The sequence below is a fragment of the Spea bombifrons genome, chromosome 1 (assembly GCF_027358695.1).
Source record: "Spea bombifrons isolate aSpeBom1 chromosome 1, aSpeBom1.2.pri, whole genome shotgun sequence".
Lineage (NCBI taxonomy): Eukaryota > Metazoa > Chordata > Amphibia > Anura > Pelobatidae > Spea > Spea bombifrons.
Window position 1 is genome coordinate 82,377,544 of NC_071087.1, and position 21,986 is coordinate 82,399,529.

The window sequence follows — 21,986 nt, forward strand, 5'->3', positions numbered from 1 at the left end:
AGTCAGAGCTGACTGGAAATATATTTATATCCTTTATGCGTGTCTGCTGATGCAGGGCAAACCCTGACATCAGAAAAGCAAGCATGCACTGCAGCACATTATATCTTTACTGAGACAAAGGACACTAAAATTAACCACATCGCAGGAGGGATTCCTTGCCTAACCTCAGGAGGGTCACTCACATTAATACACACCCAGACACACATCCAGATACTCGCACTAACACACATACATTTAGATATGTATGCTAAAACACACATGCGTACAAACACAACTAGAAACTCAGCAATAACATACACTCAGACAGTCACACTAACTGAACTAACCCTGCTTTGAGGCAAACACCTCAAAACAAAATCATAAAAGAAAAGCCTAGTCTGGCTATATTTTGCTGGCCTAGACTGACCAGCCTATCTACTCATTTCACTTCTTTGCCAGACCCAGCTAAGCCAGGTTCTGGAAACCTCCTTGACCTGGGAGCACAGGGGAACGTCCTCTCCCCAAAGTCTCTGTGATTGTCAGGATCCAGGGAGTTTTAATGCCCAGCATCTGTGCCTGATATAGGCTTCACCAAATGCTCCACCCCAGGGGCCCATAAACAAGATTTGCCCATCAACTGTGCACAAAATGCCCACAGGACATCTCCCTGGGGCTGTGCAGTGTCACACTTACACACACAGATATTCAACACAAACATACCTTTATACTCAAACTAACACAACCAGACACACCCAAACACGCATGTCCACACAATAAAATACCCCATACACTAACATACCCAGACACACACTAACATACACACAATTTGACTAACATACCCAGACACGCATGGCTAAAATACCCAGACACTCACACACAAACATACTCAGACACATGTTCACACACTAACATACCTCTCCATAGACATACTAACATACCCACACACACACACTAACACACCCAAACACACAAACACGTACATACTCTGCCAAGGCTCACGCAATGCAACGTCAAATGACTCCCTTAACCCACCTCTTCCTGGAAATTTGGTAGATAGAGAAGAAAGCCCAAGTGTCGGCATTTACCTCTTTATCCCTACTCTCGGAGGATGCTGCCATATATCTTGTGGAAGGGGGGACATTTGCCCCATCGCCCCTTTGGATGCGCCAAGTTGCAACAGATGGCAAACTTGAGTACGTGGATCAATTTGATAACAAATCATAGTAGCTGGCATTCACTAAGCAATGCATAGGCTTAGATTCCCCACTTAAATCACTGATATATATGCTCAGCGTTCCCATAACGTACGCTAATGTGAATTACGCTAAAACAATACTCACCTTAGACCCTTTTTTATGGCAGTTACAGAAAGGATGCACATTGTACACAACGTGAATTGTGTTACTCATGATTCTATATCTGAAGTGGGGGTATGAAATCCATAATTGGGTTAAGTATCCCCGTTGTGAATAGACTTTAACCTGTAAGTCCGCTCTTCCTGCCTTAGAATTTGTTTCCTGCTGAACCAATGGTGTGGGGTGGGATGTAGAAGATCTAACTTTCTGAGGAAGCGAAGGATATCTGATATATTGTTGGGTTTTCAATTCCAATTTGTGAAGTTTCAGGTCACTATCAGCAAATTTACAGTCCTTTGACTGGTGGACTTTGCTGATCTGTAGAATTGTTTAGGTTTAAAGGAATATATATTTCAATAATTATTATTGGTCGTAATGTAGACTTGCCCTCCCCCCCCTTACGAAAAAATTACTGCAGTTTTTCTGAAGTAATACTGCAGTTTTTTGGACATGAAAAAACTGCAATACTGCACTTTTACTGCAGTATTACTGCACATTTACTGCAGTTTTACTGCATTTGTACTTCACTGTACTGCAGTTTTACTGCAGTTATTTTTGTACGGAAGTACAATTGCAATAAAGCTGCAGTACATTGAAGTACAATGCAGTATAATTGCAGTAAAAAAAAAAAGCGCAGTAAATACGCAGTAATAATGCAGTACAGTGAAGTACAAATGCAGTAAAACTGCAGTAAACGTGCAGTAATACTGCAGTAAAAGTACAGTATTGCAGTTTTTTCATGTCCAAAAAACTGCAGAAAAACTGCAGTAATTTTTTTGTAAGGGCCACCTTGCAGGGTAGCTTCTTGGTGTTGTTTGTCATCCTAGTCATTCCACCCTGTCAACCTAGTCATTCCAAATTAGCATTTACCACCTGCAAATGGAAAATTGGCGCTCGATGAGCGCTAAGTGCAGGCTGATGTCCACTGACCACTAAAGTCTTGCTTTTTGCTCCAAAGTAACACTTGATGTGAGAAAATCGGGTTTAAACTGGTAGTGTTTACCTTTTGTTTGTTTCCTGGAGAATTCATTTGATTTCACTATTATGAATTATACCGCTATACATTATACCAGGGGCGTCCAACGTGTGGCCCGTGGGCCAAATGCTGGCCGCTGGACTTCAAGGTGTGGCCTGCATGAGCAGACCAATGTTTGCGTGGTGCGGCCGCAAGGTGAGGTGGTAAGACCGCAGAGTGTGCACACTGGCTGCTTTAATTTCATTAGGCGGCCGGCTTGCACACACCGTGCTTCTCAGTGGCAGTGCCTCAGTGAGGCTCTTCATCCCGCCCCTTTTAAGGTCTGATGCTTAAGGGGGCGGGGCTCACAGAAGAGTTCTTCGTGACACAGAGAGGATTGTCACATTGCAGGAGAACAGGGGAAAAAAAAGTGAAAAGTATTTTTTTTTTAAAAATAGGGGTTTGAGGAAAGTGGACCTATATTTAAGAGAGGGGGGGAATTCCCTCAGGACATCATTAAAACTTAAATAATACAAAAGGGGGATGGCTGGGTTTTGAAATTACAAAATCTATTTAAACAGGGGTGTGTGTGGCTGGGGGAAATACACAGGGCAGTGGGGGCATCAATAGACAAGAGGGTGGTTGGGCATCACATAAATTAATAATAAAGGGGGGCTGGCTGGAGACATCACACATTAACCACTATGAAAGGGGTGGGGGCATCGATACACAAGAGAGGAGGGTTGCCTTGGGGGGACACATAAATCAATACACATGGGTGTGGTGGCATAGATGCACAAAGGGGGGAAATATACAAGGTTGTGGGGGCACATTAATCAATACTAAAGGGGGGCCTGGCTGGGGCATTAATACACAAGGGGCAAAAATGTAAAAGCAGTGTAGAATTTTTTTTTTTTATGCTTCGTAGTGACTAAGCCTGTCCTGATGTGTGTGTGTGTGTGTGTTTGGGTGTTGGTGTGGCAGAGCCTGTCCTGGTGTATGTGTGTTTGGGTGTCGCTGTGGCAGTGCCTGTCTTGGTGTGTGTTTGTGTAGCTGTGCCTGTCCTGGTGTGTGTGTGTTTGGGTGTCGGTGTGGCAGAGCCGGTCTTGGTGTGCGTTTGTGTGTCGGTGTGACAGTGCCTGTCCTGGTGTGTCTGTTTGGGTGTCATTGTGGCAGAGCCTGTCCTGGTGTGTGTGTTTGGGTGTCGGTTTGGCAGAGCCTGTCCTGGTGTGTGTGTTTGGTGTGGCAGAACCTGTCTTGGTGTGTGTGTTTGGGTGTCTGTGTGGCAGAGCCTGTCCTGGTGTGTATTTGGTCATCTGTTTCCTGGCACTTTACTTTCTGTAGGAATAAATTGAACTATTTAATTTTACTTTAATCCGGACATAAAACACCCTCCTGAATTTGTAGTCACACAGACTTCAGACAAAACTTTCTAGGTCCAGAAATCAATGAGAGGAAAAGTTAAGGTTTTGTGTTACTTACTCTGTTTTAATTTGCATATTTTATTAAACAGGATCAGTGGTACTAAATTGTGGCTTCAGGCGTCCTGTGTATGATGACTTTTTTTTAGTGTACTGAGGTATTCCCAATCCCTTCACATAAGATTCTATCTTGTATTATCTGCCTAGCACTGATGTTCTCTTTATCCAGTACACATGGATGCCGAGCAGTTAAATTGTCTATTTTATTTATTTCCATAAAATGGCCACCAAAATCCTCAGCACCTGGCCCAAGATGCTTCTACCCACAGTGTGCTCTAGCCGTGTGCAGTTTTATTTGGCTAAACTTGTTTTAACTGGTTTGTGGACTGACTTTGTGTTAATGTTTAAGTAATTCAGCATTGATAGAATGACATAAAAGTTGATCAAAAAAACGGTCCACTGCTTTTTTCATTATCGCCAAATTAACCCTATATTAATATGCATTATAAAGGTAAAAGGCCATATTTTCTCTCGGTGAAAAATGAGTGCAGCCCAAGAAAAAACTTGGACACCCCTGCCATAGTGCCTACTCTAGGTCACTTGGGTTGTGGCAACATTTCCTCTTTGCAAATTCTAATAAACACATGAAAATAAAAACAGACACATATTGTTTTGAACCTTTACAAGACAAGATGCTAAATAATAATATGCAAAGTACAGCTTTTCACAATTTCGTCACTCTCTGCATGGTTCAAGGCTGACTCATTGGGTACAGAGAATGTGAACAAGGCTGTTGACTTGTGAATCACATATTGCTGCCCACTGCTCTCCTCCATTTAGAACTCATTGAAAGCGACGTCAGTCCTCTTTGTTAAACCTTTCTTACAATATCTGGTAAACACAAAGCTTAACCCACTGGCTACCATATGTCTCAGGATTTACATGGGCATAGAAAATGGTACTGTCACGGACTGGGTCCAAGCTGATGGCTGGAAGGACCCAGCGCGCCCGATGGTTGTTTGCAGGAGTCTCGATGCAGTAGCGGAGTCTGGGGCAGGGCCTGGTGCAGGGTGACCACACTCACCCAGGCGTTGAGCACCTAGGTAGTGCAGCCAAACACCAGCGCCCTGATATGGCAGCAGATGTAGTCCAGAACAAAACGAATCCTGCAGGCACCCTGGAGCAGGCATGAAGCATATCACTGAATCACGAGCAGGATGCTGCAGGCTAGGAGAATGAAGGCTAAGCAAAGGGTTAATGTAGCAGACACAAAACAAGCAAGGGAAAGGGAGACCAGGCAAGAAACATGATATGAGATATACACGAGAAGTGGCTAGAAGCATGACATGAATTGAAAGATATAAACAGGCACAAGACAAGGAATAAACATAACCTGACAAGACATACATGGTACAGGGCACAACAAAGGACAGGGAAGAAGGCAAGGAACACAGGGGAAGGAGTGAGGAGCCGGAACCCTCGGACGCTTCTCCTATAAGCAAGGATAGGACATATTAACAGGGACATGGGGAGAGGAGAGAGGAACCGGAATCCTCAGATGATTCAAGGAAGAAGGGCAAAGGTACATAAGAGACAGACAAACATGAATACAGAAACTAGCCTAGGACTACAAGATAACTATTGGAGATTTCGTCACATGATATGGCCATAGTATGCTTAGCCCACCACTACGCCAAAGTACTCCAATGACGGTGGGTCCTAACGCTAATCCCTGCTGACAAAGATACAAAACAAACCACACGTATAAACCAAACACACAGCACTGAGACATACCTTAGACTGCAGACTGCAGACTGAGACAAACAGAACACACAGGTGGGGCACACCTAATAAAGGAAGCAGAGCTAAAGCAAAGACCCGGAGCAGAAGCAAGGAATGGAAAATAGAACAAAGCAAAAGGAAATCCAGGAACGGATCAAAGCAAAGCAGAAAAACTACAGCAGGACAGATATGCAGCTCCGCAGCCTGGGCAGACCGTGACAGTATCCCCCTCCGAAAAGAGCGGCCTCCGGACGCGAACAGAAACATCAATAGAAGGAGGGCCCGCCCTCTGACGGGAGAACGGAGGAAACAAGTCAACCCAGGAACCAGCATACAGAGTCCGAAAAACGTAGGAGTCCTTCGATGACCAGCACTGCCGCTAGTAGACAAATCTCCTCCAAAAACAGGAATCAGAATGACTGTACAGGATTGAGGAAGTAGTCTCTAGCTGACATTTAGAGCCAGACGAAGGCAAGATAGATAAGCCACTTGACAAGGCAGACCCGGCAGGTAACCCACTTGCTGGGCAGACACCACTGGTACAGGTTCAGGCACAGGCACGGTTCAGGCACAGGCACGGGTTCAGGTTCAGACAACAGGTTGCCCACTTGCAGGGCACACGGCAGGTTGCCCACTTGGAGAATACTCGACCAAGGTAGCCCGGATGCAGGCACTCATACTGGGAGTCCATAGTGGGGCGCTGGCCGCAACTCAGGAAACCCTCTTTCAGGGTACACGGCGGGTTGCCCACTTGGAGAATACTCGACCAGGGTAGCCGGATGCAGGCACTCATACTGGGAGTCCATAGTGGGTCGTTGGCCGCAACTCCGGAAACCCTCTTTCAGGGTACACGGCAGGTTGCCCACTTGGAGAATACTCGACCAAGGTAGCCCGGATGCAGGCACTCATACTGGGAGTCCATAGTGGGTCGCTGGCCGCAACTCCGGAACATGACAGGAAGCCCACCGGAAGGGGCAAGCTTGGCAGGAAGCCCACCGGAAGGGGCAAGCTTGGCAGGAAACCCTCTGGAAAGGGCACGCTCGGTAGGAAGCCCTACGGAAAGGGCTCACACATCAGGAAACCCTACGGAAAGGGCACGCTCGGTAGGAAGCCCTATGGAAAGGGCTCACACATCAGGAAACCCTACGGAAAGGGCACGCTCGGTAGGAAGCCCTACGGAAAGGGCTCACACATCAGGAAACCCTACGGAAAGGGCACGCTCGGTAGGAAGCCCTACGGAAAGGGCTCACAAGTCAGGAAGCCCACCGGAAGGGGCGAGCTTAGGAGGAAGCCCACCGGAAGGGGCGAGCTTAGGAGGAAGCCCACCGGAAGGGGCGAGCTTAGGAGGAAACCCCTTTTGATGGGGTGCACACGATTGGATAGCCCTCTGGCCGGGCTGGAATGCTGCAGACAGGTACGGAGGCCCACTGGAAGGGCAGACAGGTACGGAGACCCACTGGAAGGGCTGACGCTGCAAACTCCACTCCGCGAACTCCTGGCCATTTACCTGCGGCCATGTGTCACGGACTGGGTCCAAGCTGATGGCTGGAAGGACCCAGCGCGCCCGATGGTTGTTTGCAGGAGTCTCGATGCAGTAGCGGAGTCTGGGGCAGGGCCTGGTGCAGGGTGACCACACTCACCCAGGCGTTGAGCACCTAGGTAGTGCAGCCAAACACCAGCGCCCTGATATGGCAGCAGATGTAGTCCAGAACAAAACGAATCCTGCAGGCACCCTGGAGCAGGCATGAAGCATATCACTGAATCACGAGCAGGATGCTGCAGGCTAGGAGAATGAAGGCTAAGCAAAGGGTTAATGTAGCAGACACAAAACAAGCAAGGGAAAGGGAGACCAGGCAAGAAACATGATATGAGATATACACGAGAAGTGGCTAGAAGCATGACATGAATTGAAAGATATAAACAGGCACAAGACAAGGAATAAACATAACCTGACAAGACATACATGGTACAGGGCACAACAAAGGACAGGGAAGAAGGCAAGGAACACAGGGGAAGGAGTGAGGAGCCGGAACCCTCGGACGCTTCTCCTATAAGCAAGGATAGGACATATTAACAGGGACATGGGGAGAGGAGAGAGGAACCGGAATCCTCAGATGATTCAAGGAAGAAGGGCAAAGGTACATAAGAGACAGACAAACATGAATACAGAAACTAGCCTAGGACTACAAGATAACTATTGGAGATTTCGTCACATGATATGGCCATAGTATGCTTAGCCCACCACTACGCCAAAGTACTCCAATGACGGTGGGTCCTAACGCTAATCCCTGCTGACAAAGATACAAAACAAACCACACGTATAAACCAAACACACAGCACTGAGACATACCTTAGACTGCAGACTGCAGACTGAGACAAACAGAACACACAGGTGGGGCACACCTAATAAAGGAAGCAGAGCTAAAGCAAAGACCCGGAGCAGAAGCAAGGAATGGAAAATAGAACAAAGCAAAAGGAAATCCAGGAACGGATCAAAGCAAAGCAGAAAAACTACAGCAGGACAGATATGCAGCTCCGCAGCCTGGGCAGACCGTGACAGGTACACAGGAAAAGAGCTGCATTCCAATTACTTAATGTAATTATCTAAAGAATTGGACATGATGTGGGGGTTTAGTCTCTTAAATGTTGTGAACATTGGGTCTGGGGAGTGATCAGAGATACCAGCAGGAGAGTAGGTAATTTCTGTTTTCTTCATAAATGTATATGACCTCTAGGCTTTACAGTTGACTCAGTATGATGAGCAGGGGTAGACAAACAACGTTGCTCACAGTGGACATTTACTGTGGTCTGTGGTGGACAATTTAATGGTGTTTTATGGACTTTCACAAACTTTGCCAGGAACACTGGTGTCCTCGTACAGACACTTCTGAAGCAAAGAAGCAAAACCAATGTCCATCAAATAGTGTGATCCACAAAGAAATCTAATTTGTTTGTAGTAGGTATTGTTATTTTTTATTGAGTCTGGAATTTTATAGGGGATAGATTTGTGGGTTCTTATGAAATTTGTGGCAGTCACCTTAAGGTGACTAATGGGTTAAAACAATAAAAGGTGTGCAGAGGTTGAACACTTTCCAATGTTCATATTTTAGACATCGGGAGGGGGTCATTCAAATTAGAAATCAGGAACCTTCTAAAGGATCTATTAACTCCCCCCATATCTTTGGTGCTAAGACTGGCTTTGTCTCTGTGACCTATCCCATGGTCTGCACACAGATGGTGACAACAGGTTTTATTGATTGGTATTCTGAGTCACCCTGGAGGAAAATGGGTTGAGGTATTTAGAGGAGTGATATGATGTATTCTGTGATCTTGCGATCAGTCACCCATTTTCATAACCGTGTGCGTTTCTGTTCTACTTTTTCCTTTGTCTTGCTGGCTAGTACCAGAGTCATGTCCTCCTTAGGCTGAATGTAGAGGTCCTATGTGCTAATTATATGTATATGACCTACGCTTTAATTGTATTGACAGGAATGGAGATGTGAAGCGTACAGCAATACGGATGAAAATGGGGATAGAAAAATGTGTTCTCTTGTTAATATGAGTGATACAAGACTTTATAAGCTTGCAGACAATCTTATATACAGCAGAAATGTTACACTCAAAGAAATCAAATTAGGTATTACGTGGTTCTTCCTAAAAAATGGAGGAAGTTCTCTTTTTGTGGTGATGATGAGGAAAAGTAATTTCCAATTGTCACATGACACAAATCACATCACCCTTAGGAGATGGAACAGTGGTGAGATTACATCACTGGGAAAAAAGATGAAGTGTTGGTGGACTAGAAAGAAGATATTAACACTGAATGAAAGAGACTAGAAGAAAAATATGAAAACATAAATCATACAGACTTTGCTTAGTTTTAGACTGTTGGGTTCTATACATGTAGTAGTTGTCTCTTTCTTCTGTGGACATGTTTCAATGTATTCCTGGCCATCATCTTAAAATACAGAATGCTAAGGTCTCCAGACTCCTAGTGATCCAACTAGCCCAAAGCACCACCACTATCAGACCATGGGTAAAAGGTGGAATTAGTGCAATATCTACGTGAACATGCAGAAGCTACACTCCATGAGTGTGAGAGGTGGGATAATCATCTAGAGGGAAACCAACACAGATAACCACAAGTGGGGCCATTGAAAATGGCATAAAAGATACATTCGTGTAATATAAGTGAATTAATGCTAAAGTCAATGGCATCAACATACCTGAGAAGGATTTTGCCCTGGGCCTCCCAGGGAGAATTTGATCTTCGGATGAGGAAGTATTTTTGGTTGCGCCCACTGAATTCATCAGAATTCCTTCTATGTATGCAAATGCCTCTACTGGTTGGAAGTGCACATACGTGGGAATCTCACTGATCGCAAGTTCCAATGCTAGCTTTTGCAAGAGCTCCAAGGGTCTGCACAGCCGCAGAAAGCAGCTAAAACCGTCTCTAATTACTAAGCGTCGAGGTGGGATAACTGTGCAGCTTCTTCAGCAGGTAAATGCCAATATTCATTACAAAATATGAATGCATTCTAAAATACTAAATAATATGCATTTAAGTTTGGTGAGGCTGTTTGTGTTAGTAGACTGTCCCTTTAATTTTCCATAGTAGCCAAAAAAAAAGTAAGGCAAACTGTTGGATCTACAGCTTTAAACAAGTGGAATGGTACATGGCACCTCCTGTGGTTCTGTCTGCAGGTCCATTGCCAACCTGCTGTTTTATACCAAGTACATGTGCTATATTTTGTTTTCTGCGCAGGGGAAAAAAAACTGTTTTAGAGCAGAAAATATCCATCGCTAGAAATGATTTGCCTCCTACGGTGCAGAAAATACAAGGAAGGCTTAAGGTGTATCGGAATAGAAATTCTAGCTTTTAAAACATTCCTGCTGAGATTTTTTTATTGTGCAGGTGAACTGCAGATTTGTTGGTTTTAGAACTTACCTTCTATATATATAACATGAAGAATGATATATATATATATATATATATATTACATCATATATATTATGACAATAAAGTCACTTTTCAGATCTTAAAGCACAGTCTACGGCAATAAAAAGCCTAGTTCCAACTGCAGCCCTCTATGGCTCTTTTGCTGGCCCAGGCAGATAAGAACCATTCGGCCCATCTAGTCTGCCCAAGAGACCAGATCTTCTATCTTGACCCTCTATGCCAGACCCAGCTAAGCCCAGCTCTGGAAACCCGGTACCGCCACACTTGGCTCGGGGATTCTTTTCTTCAGATGCCTCTCCTTGCCCTGGGAGCACAGGGGAACTTATTTTCCCTCTAGCAGTCTGCCTGACATGTCTTTCACATGTTGCAGGCTGTATGAAAATTGCAGACTGGCATTAACTTTTCTCAGTGAAGGAGAATAGAGCACTGGCCCATCCTGCTCTCCTATTTCTCCAACCCAGGAAACCCATATACATGTCTTTTAAAGCACCTGGGGGCTTTCAGTGCCACAATATGGGTGGTATGTGTCTTCCTCAATATGCTCGCCAAACATGAATACATGTTAAGGTACTTTTGAATTTGGTGGAAACAAAAACACTTGCTGGAGAAGTTGCTGTCCATTCACGCTCCACAATACATGCTACTTTTAGCTGCATAAAGCAGACTGCCACTGGAAGGAAAGTAACCAGAAATCAGCGGGAGTCCCAAATGCACATGCGATTGGGAGGTCTTGTTAAACCCCATGATTGTCTTAAGTAAGCCATCACTGGAGCTGGCTGGCAAAACATTTTGAATCTGCAGTCCGGGGCAGGAGATGCATTGGGTCAAATGTATTTCCAGCAAAGGGGTGCAGCTGGGTAAGTAATATGCTAAATGTATAGAGAGAATTCTAAGCAATCTCTCTTTTCATTTGTGTGAAAAAAAGGTTATTCCCAGCCTTGAGTGAGTGCTTATGACATCATCCCGATATCCATTTCCTTCTTACATGTTGACAGCATCACTAACAGTAAAGATTTCCCACATGGCGTGAACCTTATATACCGATGCATTGTGTCTAAGGGCCGCTAACAGAATAAAAAAAGGCTTCATCTCACACATGGCGTGAGTTAGCCAAGCTGCCCCCATTCGGGATTCTGTGGCCTGAGTAGGCTTTGGAATAACAAATCACTATGCTAATTCAATTCAAATGCAAATGAAGAAGATTCATATGTAAATGTTGTGTATGGGTCCTCATTGTTACCAGAGGAAAGATCTGGTCTGGTTTAGGGTCCCTTGAGGACAAACTTTAAGCTCTTTTGTATTTCCTGCTAGCCAGATAAACCCACAGTACTAAGTAGGACCAGGCTGCACACGGTTTCAATGTGATGTGAAGGATATGTGTTCATTCATATGTAAAAAAAACCTGGAATTAAGTAAATATACCAAATATATATATATATATATATATATATATATATATATATATATATATATATATATATATATATATATATATATATATGACAGATAAAGCCATTACAATTTTATAACAATTACTAAATTACTAATTTCTATTTTGTGAACTTTTTTATTTAAAACAATATGCAGTAGAAATTGTGTGCCTTGTGCATTTTTCTGATGATGAAGATATTTCAATATTTCAATCAGAGAAAAAAAATCCTTCATTTTTTTAAAAAAAAATGAGCAGAAAAATATTTAAGCAGAACGGGGCAAATGCATTTGGGCTGATTCTGCAGAACCAAGAACATTATGCATTAAAGTGCATATGATAAGTGGAGTGTCCCTTTAAGTTAAGATCCTTCTGCTGTCACCTCCGGCACTCCTAAGAAAACATTAAAGTCACATTACTAATTTGTTTTATTGATAACGTTAGCCTGCGTAGGCTAACCATTGCTTTATGGGGAAAAAGACTAGTGGCTTATTTGTTTTGCTCCCACTTCCAAAAAAAATATACAGTGAGAAAGAATCCTGGAGTTTAGCATCTTCATGTTAACTATCCTGTTCCACCTTCTCTGCTGATTGTAAGTGCAACATTAAAAACATCACACTTACTACTGCTTAAAGCCTTCCTAGAAAAGTACTTTTTACTCATGAAAATCCTCCCCTTAGTGACATTTTTGCCATTGACCCTCGTCATGTGATATAGATGTGGGTACTGGTAGGTTGTTGACATAGAGACTTCCAAAGTTTCTGTGATACCCTTATGTGATAAAACTTTCGAAGGAAATAATAACAATACAAATCTGCCAGTTATAAGTTTATTTGCTGGAGATGGTGAGAAGCTTAATGGTTTATCCAACTAGAACAGCACCTTTAATCTCTCAAGAACCAGGGTTTTTTTTATACTACAGGACCAGAGCAATTTCATGCTTTGCTATGTCTCTGTTCAACCATAATGTTCCTCTTTCTCAATTATATATTATTTTCAGCACATGAATGACTTTTATAAAACCATTTCATAAATATAAAAAATTAATTTGTATGAATAAAATAAACAATGGCAACACTTTTTCCCAGTTTTACATTTATATAAATTGAAGATGGGAATAAATACTCTGATTTGTCTAGGTCAGATTTTCATCTGTTTTGGCAGTTATATGGCATGTGTTACTTTTTTCAAACACCATCCGCCATCCCAAATTTGGCATCAAACTTCAATAGTGGTCTCAAGACCAACTCATAAACCTATTTATTTCCAGAAAATAAGACAATTATTTAACTAACACTATTTTGCAGAAAACAACAATTTCATGTTACGTAGTATGCCACAAGTTAGTTTACTAAATCAATAAATCATTATATAGTATATATATAATATTTTTGTATTTTGGAATTTTGTTTTGCAATTGATGACATTTTATTTAAGGACAGAGCAGTTTTTTGTTTTTCTTTGCACCCCTCATGACAATGGATGTTTTAACATCTCTGTGGTGCTCATCTTTAGCTGTAATTTTCTTTTTTTCTTTCTTTCATTAAATGTACCCCACACAAGCTTTCTTTTCATTTCATCTAAGTTACTATAAAAAAAAATATAAAACATGGTAAAAAACTGAAAAAAAAAATATTTTACTCATCTACAAAAGCTAATGAAAAACCCTGCTAAATAGAGTCTAATATTTGTCCTGAGTTTAGAAATTGACAATGTTGTTTTGTTGTTGTTGCAAGTTCAAGAAGCATATTGCTATTTCAAACCCACTTTTAAAATCTGGTAATTCTGCCCACATGGCCTATTTGGGACATCTTTGAAACTGACCGGTTCAATTTACCCCCAAAAAACCCACTTATCTCCATGCATTAATTCTACTACCAGCGTTTGTCAAACTTTTTTTCACAAACATTGTATTCAGGTATGAATTTACAGCTTCGGATATATGTCACTGTCAAACAACACCACAATATGTGTTCAGCAACCTCTCCTAAGTAAACAGGCATGGCTTTGTCAGGTTTTTTGGGGGGCAAAAGGCCACATTTGGGACACACGCAATTCATTTGTTCCAACTTGCAATTTGTCAATTCTTGCAATTTTTGTCTCTATCTGGGACACCTTTGAAGCCGGACAATATAATTGACCCAATCAAACCATATATGTTTGAAAACTAGATAACCTAGAGTATTTCAAATTCTAGTATTTTAACTCTTTTGAGTTCAGCATTTTTTTTAATCACATCTGGCCAGTCTGTGCCCATGCCCTATTTGGGTCATCTTTGAACCTGGCCAATCCAATTTACCCAATCAAATCATACATTTGAAAAAACTAGACACCCCATGGGTATTTCAAATGCCGTTGTTTCAACTCTTTCCATGCCAGGATTTTTGTGAAGACCTGGAGCTGGAACATAAGACTGGTTGGTGGAACTGCAGTCCTGGGCTGTTGGCAACTAAGATGAATTCAACAGCCATTCAAAAGGTCCTACTTGAGAAGTTTCAGAATTTTTCTATAATATTCCAAAGTAGAGCCAATTACAACTTAAAGCAATGTTTTCTACCATTTTCTAACATACTACCTTCAACTTAAAATGGTTTCCTATCAAAGGCCATTCAGGTGTTCCCCATGGAATTAAAAACACTGATTTATTGCAGTGCCACAGCATTGTACATATCACATGTGGTGTTACATAAAAGCAGATTAAGTAGCTGTCAAGGGCCACTGATACATGGAAGTCCCATCAGAGGATGAAGAGAGAGCTAAGTGTTAAGTATTTTGTCTGACGTGGATTTATCGTTACTTCATACTAATTACACATATGTATAGTGTAAGTTATATTTGATCCTACAAATAAATAAAAACCATGCAGCAATTCAACGGTGAAAATGTAGCAATAAGCAAAAAGAAAATGTGATTTTATTAATTTTTGGTTATTGATTTACGGAGCTGTGCAATGTTTATTTTGATGGTAAATGCCACATGACGTTTTACAGCTTTCGTTATCCCATCATTTCTAAAGGGACTCACGTTTAAAATCAGACACCGAACACATAATTTCAATGGATTTACCGGTGATTACTGGTGCTTTCATGGATGAAAAATAATAGAGATATGGGCTTTCCTGCATTTAACCCCTTAATGACAAAGCCCGTACATGTACGGGCTCAAAATGCATTGTTTTCAATGGGTTTTGGGACCCCCCAGTGTCCTTAAGGGGTTAAGAAAGAAAATTCTGAACCAACTAAAAAGAACTGTAACAGGTCCAATGAAGACTTCTTACCTCTACCCCTAACCTTTGTTCAAGAAGTATCCTTAATGCTTAAGCTCCAATGGGCTTCTTGAAAACAATACATGCCTTTCACCTCTCCTGGAACTACAACAAAACATGCTAATCTTTGAGGAACACTTATTCCATAAAATATTGTGCTTCACACTGACTTTATAGATATCCAGTCCTACAGAGAACTAAGCCTGCAAATTAAAAATGTTGAAGAACACTGTTAATAAGCATGCTGGACACACAACGGGTCCTAGTATTCTTCTGTCAGTTGCTGTTGGACCCAACACCCCCCAGCACGTTCCCTAAACTGTGTTGGGATGAAGTTTATGAAAAGGCTTTAGAACATCAAAATTAGATGTTTATTATGAGCCTGAAGCAGAAAGGGGTCTTCAAATTTGGAAACGTATTAATATGCTTTTTTATTGATAATATAATGAACATCATGAAAACGAAAAGGCAAAGTTTACTGTAAAATTGAACTAGACAAATCCAATCTTAGTGAAGAAATATGTACATTCAAAGATTCTACTTAGGGTTTTTAGAAAGCTTTATGAGGTCTTGGTATAAAAGGGGTTTAAGATATATCTGGGGATTAAAATCGACCGTGGCACTTTCAGGTCAGTGGCCAATAAATAACACATATGTGACTGCCTGCTGGATATAGGTGCCCACACACTATGCTCTTCTATTCTTACAGGGTGAGGCCATGGATCTGCTGCATCATTGGCAATAAAGGTACATGAGAGGCACCACCAGGCACCAGCTCACCAGGCCTTTCCCCAGTTTGCCTGATGGCTAATCTGGGCCCTGCTTAGTGATTCTCTTCAGCACATACATAAGAGAGATGTAAAACCAGTACTGTAACATACCAAGTCAACTACTGTAGAACTCTTTGACACTGCCACCAGAATGCCTCTCAATGTCACAATTTGTGATGCTATTTTCATACAGTGAAAGTCTTCTAATGCGTGTTTTTTTGCTAGTATAGCTAAGGTCAGGGCTGTCTGCAGGCTACTTGAGTTCCTCCACACCAAGCTCCTCAAACTATATAGTGTGTGTATTGTATATATAGTGGATTATCTCTGTCCCTGGCATTTCAAGTTTTACATGTTCATTCGGTGATGAACAGGACACGACACTGCAACTGGGGCGAAGCAGAGCCCCTGTGACACTTAAGACAATATTGTCTTTTCTTGGCACTTCTTTCATTCCCATTTCACATGCTATTAAATCATTGCCTGACTCACAGGAATATCTCATATTTGAGAATGCCTCTTTTGTAAGCGTCTCTATTAAAATGCAGAAATGATATAAAGGGGCAAACTTTTTTTGTAACCAACTGAAAGGTCTACATGCAAGTTATATTTCAAAAGTAACCGTTAGTGGATGGTATTATACATATATCTACCAATTAATTGTATTGAATACCAAGGCAAAAAGAGCATAAAAGTAACATAGGATAGCATTAACAAAAAACTGTTTTTTTATTTCATTTTGTTCTAATAAGCTTCCTTTATCTTGCAGACCTGGAGGCTTTGTTAGCTATGTGATATTTTGAGTTTCCCAGCTCAAACACCCCACTAAGGTAATACTTTATGGCAATGCTAACGAAGTCCATTCCACCACAGACTTTTTATTAGTCATAGAGGTGGCTCCCACTCTCCACCCCCTTTCTAAAGTAAAGGAGGCTGGCCACACCCTAATAAGAGACTATCAAGGTCTCTTCATCAAGCTTACAATTCTTTATACTTTATACTATCACCTTTACCAAATTTGTTCTCTCTCTTTCTACTGATAACATGTTACAATATCTAGTAAAGAAACCGAATATACAAGTGTGTATATATATATATATATATATATATATAAATACACACACACACGCTGTTAGAAATTTCCATTGTATGCATATAGATCCTAATTTTTATTTACTTACCACTCACCAATAAGAAAATCACATTTATTAATTAATAACTTTATATCTCAGAAACTCTGCCCATTATTAGTCTCTGGTGAGGTAGCCGCAATAAGCAGCAATAAGCTATTACTCAAAAATCAAGGGGTAAGCCTCCAACTCTACCGTAGTTGCCTATTTATTTGCATACATTTCTCCTCTAGATGCCAAAATTCATTTGGTTTTTATTATACAATCTAGAACTTGATCTCATACACACTTTTACTTTGTATGAATGTTCAGTCTGCTTTTTGCAATTAGTAACAAAAGTGCGTATTTTAAGTAATGTGTTCACAGCACAGTTATTAACGGTAGATCTCTAGAGGAGCTCCTGTGTAGGAAGCATGAGAGATCTAGAAGGGCATCACGTGAATAGGAGCAAGAAAGCATGTACTTTCAGTAATAGGAGGATTACGGACCAATGACAATATCAACCTATTCCTACGCATGCATATATAATCCGGAGGGTGGAATTATACATATACACTAACAATCACTTACTTGCCGAAAGTTAACGCATACAAGTCATAATTGTGACCACCAGGGTTTAAAGAGGCAAATGTTTAAAAAAAGTGAAAAAAATGATTCATGAACCTTATTATATTAAAGCTGGACATTTATTAGGTCTAAACAAACACAGATGGTGCTCAATACACACAACATGTCAGAAATGTAAACAGAGAAATGGAGCCCTGACCAGAAGAGCTAACAATCTATGGAACAGCAAGTTAGAATTGTTTGTTTTTATTATTTATTATTTACTATATCTAGATTAGATATATACAGATTAGACTGCAAGATCTTCAGCCAAGCTCCTTTTCTCACCATCTCCGATCTTCTTTCCTTAAATATGATTTAAAACATCATCACTTAAATAAACTGCTTCGAGTAAATCAGACTCGCAGAGCAAAATTTGTCACCGGTTATCTCATGATGCTTTTTTTTTTTACACAAGTGGGAAAAACATTTGTGTAACCCTTATGTTATCAGTGGAAGTGGAAGGAGAGCTTTTCACAACAACTCACTCCCGCTGTATGAGTAAATACAGCACACATTAGGAATCAGTCTTAGAACCACCAGAAGAAAATAGATGTAAATCCATATTCTCATTAGAATTGCTGTCCCAGGCAAAGAAGGAGCTCAAAAAGCACCATGAAGGGGGGGATGGGGTGTGTGTGGTAGTGGTGGTGGGGGGATAGAGGAGGACAAGGGGGGGGGTAGCTTTGTCTCTTTCCACAATGCCAAGAAATTAACCCTTTATTGCTCCGTCACAGACTGTCGCTCATGTTTAGGGTTTCCAAACTCAATGTTCTAACCCTAAGCCGTAGATTAACCACTTAAAGGCTGCGAGCACAATGCCTACTTTTTGGTTTTGTGTTATTTCTAAGATCTCATTTCTCAATGAACATGCATGGCTGTAGCACATAAATAGATGATGAGAACCAGCAAAAAAAAAAAAAAAAACAACAAAAAAAAAAAACCAGAGGGAGGATTATAAAGCAGGTCATTGTTACAGATGGCTTTGTATGTAGCGTCCCTGGGTGTGCTTTAAAGCTACGTTTTAGTTGTATTGTGTATTTATTTGGGGGGGTAGGAGAGATATAGCTTGAAAAGCTATCATACAAATAAAAGTTGTTTATTTTTTAAAAATGTTTTTTCTTAAAAATCAAGAGGCGTGCTCCTTGTATGTAAAGTAGACTCCATTTCCACATTAACCCTGTAAGTGCCAGAAGGAAGGAGGGAAACCCAACTAAAGCTTTTGTTCAAGACTCTGGTCTGCCCCCCCCCCAAAAAAAAAAGAGTATGTAGGTTCCCTATAGATCTTAGTCTTGAAAAACTGACAAAATGGAACAGTAGTGCATCGCAACTGTAGAATAACTCTACACGCAATACCTGTGTTTTAACACAAAGGAAGATCCCGTACTACCACCATGCACATGCTTCACTTTACAGATCTATACTTATACAACTAGTGTACAGGAGAAAAAAGGAAAACACACCGTATGTGAATATTCACTTTCCTAATTAGCTCTCTCCGCCAAAGGTGTACCAAACACTTCCAAACTAAAGACAAGATTGGCTGCTGCCTCCAACCTGCCCTTGCAAATAATCCCAAACAATTTACTACACAAAGAGATCTGCATGTAAACAAACGAATCCTGATCATCAGCTGTGATTAAAGAGACACACACAACTCCGGCTACAGCAATCAAGGTAATTCACAAATTAACAAGTGAACCAATTAACAAAATCATGACATATATTTGTTTTATTTGTTGCTTTGAAACGACCCGGACGGCGATTACGACTGCAAAGTGCAAACATATCTGCACGGTTTATTCAAAAGGACCGAAGAACAAAGTTTCTCTTCCTCTTCGAGGGAGATGGTCGGAACAAAAGCATTTACGTTTTATGAGAATCCAAGTCGTTTTCCAGGATGGGCCAGAGGCTGGCATATTGCGAAACAGTTATATCAGGGCAGCAAATGAATGAAAGCTTATGGGCACAGAGCTAAATTACCGCGCTACAAGTATAGATAGGCTATGGGGTTAACATTGAGACTTTATCAGCAAAATTAAGTGGTAATGTAATGTACCGTTTACTTTACCGAGAGGGTCGTAGATAAGTGGTACAGCCTCCCAGCAGAAGTGGTAGAGGCTAAAATAATTGTAAACATATGGCTATCCTCAATCGAAAAAACTGAACCAACGGTTTGACTCTTTTTTTAAGGAAATCGGGCCAGTTGGTGCTTATCAAATTGCGTGCTGCTAAGTTGCACCAGTTACTCTGTATAAAGAGAAGTCCGGTAAGAGTGGCAGCATTGATGCTGTACACCGGACGTTAGGGTAACACCTGAAAGTTGCATTACAGCACCCATGTGCATAGCGTGAAATAACATAAATGAATTCCAGCAACGATCCTACAATTAAAAGTTGCAGTAAAAATGATCAGGGCATAGGAGTGTGGGCTTATCCTTTACAGCAATAGCAGTGCTATAATATCATAATACACATTATTATTATTATTATTATTATTATTATGAGACAGACTAAGACAAACCGACACATAAATAATGATGACTAAAACTATTAAAAATGCTTAACTATATCATCAATACCATAAGCACAAGAACTGGAAAGAACATGGTTTAGCTGCAGCATTAATACTGCAAGCACAACATCATAAAGTTGTAAAGGATACAGTGGCAGAGTATTTACCAAGTTACGGTATTAACATCACGTACCCCGGGGTCATTCTACAACATCCCAAAGTTACAGCATGAACACTATGCGCGCAGGGGCAACGGTACTAAAGCGATCAGCGATCGGGGGATACGGTTACAAAGTTAGAGCCGCTGATCACACACGCAAGGCGTGCGGGCTAACAGCACAAAGTTGCCGCGTTGATCCGGATAAGTTGCGGCGCTAATACCGGAGGACGGATCGCAGAAGTTGGAAGCGGAGACACCGGGCAGCAGATCGCTCGATAACATTAGCGGCGCTAAACAAAGCACATGCATGGCTTATCTGAAATCCAATCCCCCTTCTCCACCTCCTATGGCTGAGCACAGCACACACATCCCCGACACTTTCTTCCACATCCATCCTATAACACAGTGAACACAGCAATGCATTTGCACTTACTTTTCCCTTGCCTGGCTATCAGAAGGGACAGTGGATCCTTTCCCTTTGGCATACATGCTTGTTTGAGACTTTTCCTTACTCAACACCTGTCAAAGGAAGCAGCCAGCAATGCTCTCTCTATCTCCATAGCTACCCCTTCAGTTTTTTACATCCCAAAGCATTGGCCACAAATCAGGCACATTTTCTAATGGGGGATCTTGAAACAGCCGAAGCGCTTTTTTTTTTTTTCTTTCTTTCTTTTTTTTTTTTTTTTTTTTTTTTTTGTTCGGCTGTTCCAGGAATCGTACACTCCTCCCACCCTGATGAGACGGTGTTTTTTTTTTTTTGTTTTTTTTTTTTTACTCTTAAAAGGGCAATGCCAAACAGCGTGTTTAAGGCAAAACGATTAGCTTTGCTGAGAGGGACCGTGTGAGAGCTGCTCGATGAACAATCCGGAACGTCCCAAAAAAATATTATTATATATTAAAAGGATTGAATACAATTACATATATCATTTATTGCATTAATTGCAATATTAACTATACAGAATGTATTGCATTTTTGGGGTATTTCTTTAGTTGTTTAATTTACAGAGAAACAGTATGTCCATGATATATATATATATATATATATATATATATATATATATATATATATATATATATATATATATATATATATATATATACTGTATATTGCATGTTTCTGTGTATATAGAATAAAATAATATCAGTATAATGACATGTACAGTTAATAAGATGTATATTTTTAATACTTATATACATATGTTTCTGTGTATATCCATGTATTTAAATACCTGTGAATATGTTATTACAATAGATGTATAATTACTGATGATATATATATTTTTTGTTATTTTATTTTTGATACTTATATACCTATGTTTCTGTGTAAATGCATGTATTTAAATACCTGTGAATACAATATTTTATTGTCTGTATAATTACATGTGATGTATGCAGTGATATAAAATGATATAATAATGTCATGCATGTTACACAAATTAGTTAATTGCAACTCTAGACCATTCCTTCTTTAGGTTTATTGTTATGGTATTGTTATTAGTTCTATTTTTTTCTTGGAATTTTCTCTTGAAAACACTTATGTCTAAAAATAGGTTATTGTTTAAAAGCAACTTTTCTTTCTTGGCTTTAACCCTTTCAGTACCAACCACATATGACATACGTGGTTGACAAAGTGAACCCAAGATGGCAGCTGTGGCCTGTGTGC

At 40.8% G+C, this 21,986-nt stretch overlaps 1 protein-coding gene across 1 annotated transcript in view; it reads right to left on the bottom strand.

Moving 5' to 3' along the window:
* SSBP4 (single stranded DNA binding protein 4) overlaps nt 1-20,919 on the bottom strand; it is a 150,079-nt gene extending 129,160 nt beyond the window's left edge. Inside the window, exon 1 of the mRNA XM_053465721.1 lies at nt 20,757-20,919. Coding sequence (XP_053321696.1) covers nt 20,757-20,812 — 56 coding nt within the window. The 5' untranslated portion in view covers nt 20,813-20,919. The remainder of the gene's footprint in view (nt 1-20,756) is intronic.
* Between the last annotated feature and the right edge of the window lie 1,067 nt (nt 20,920-21,986).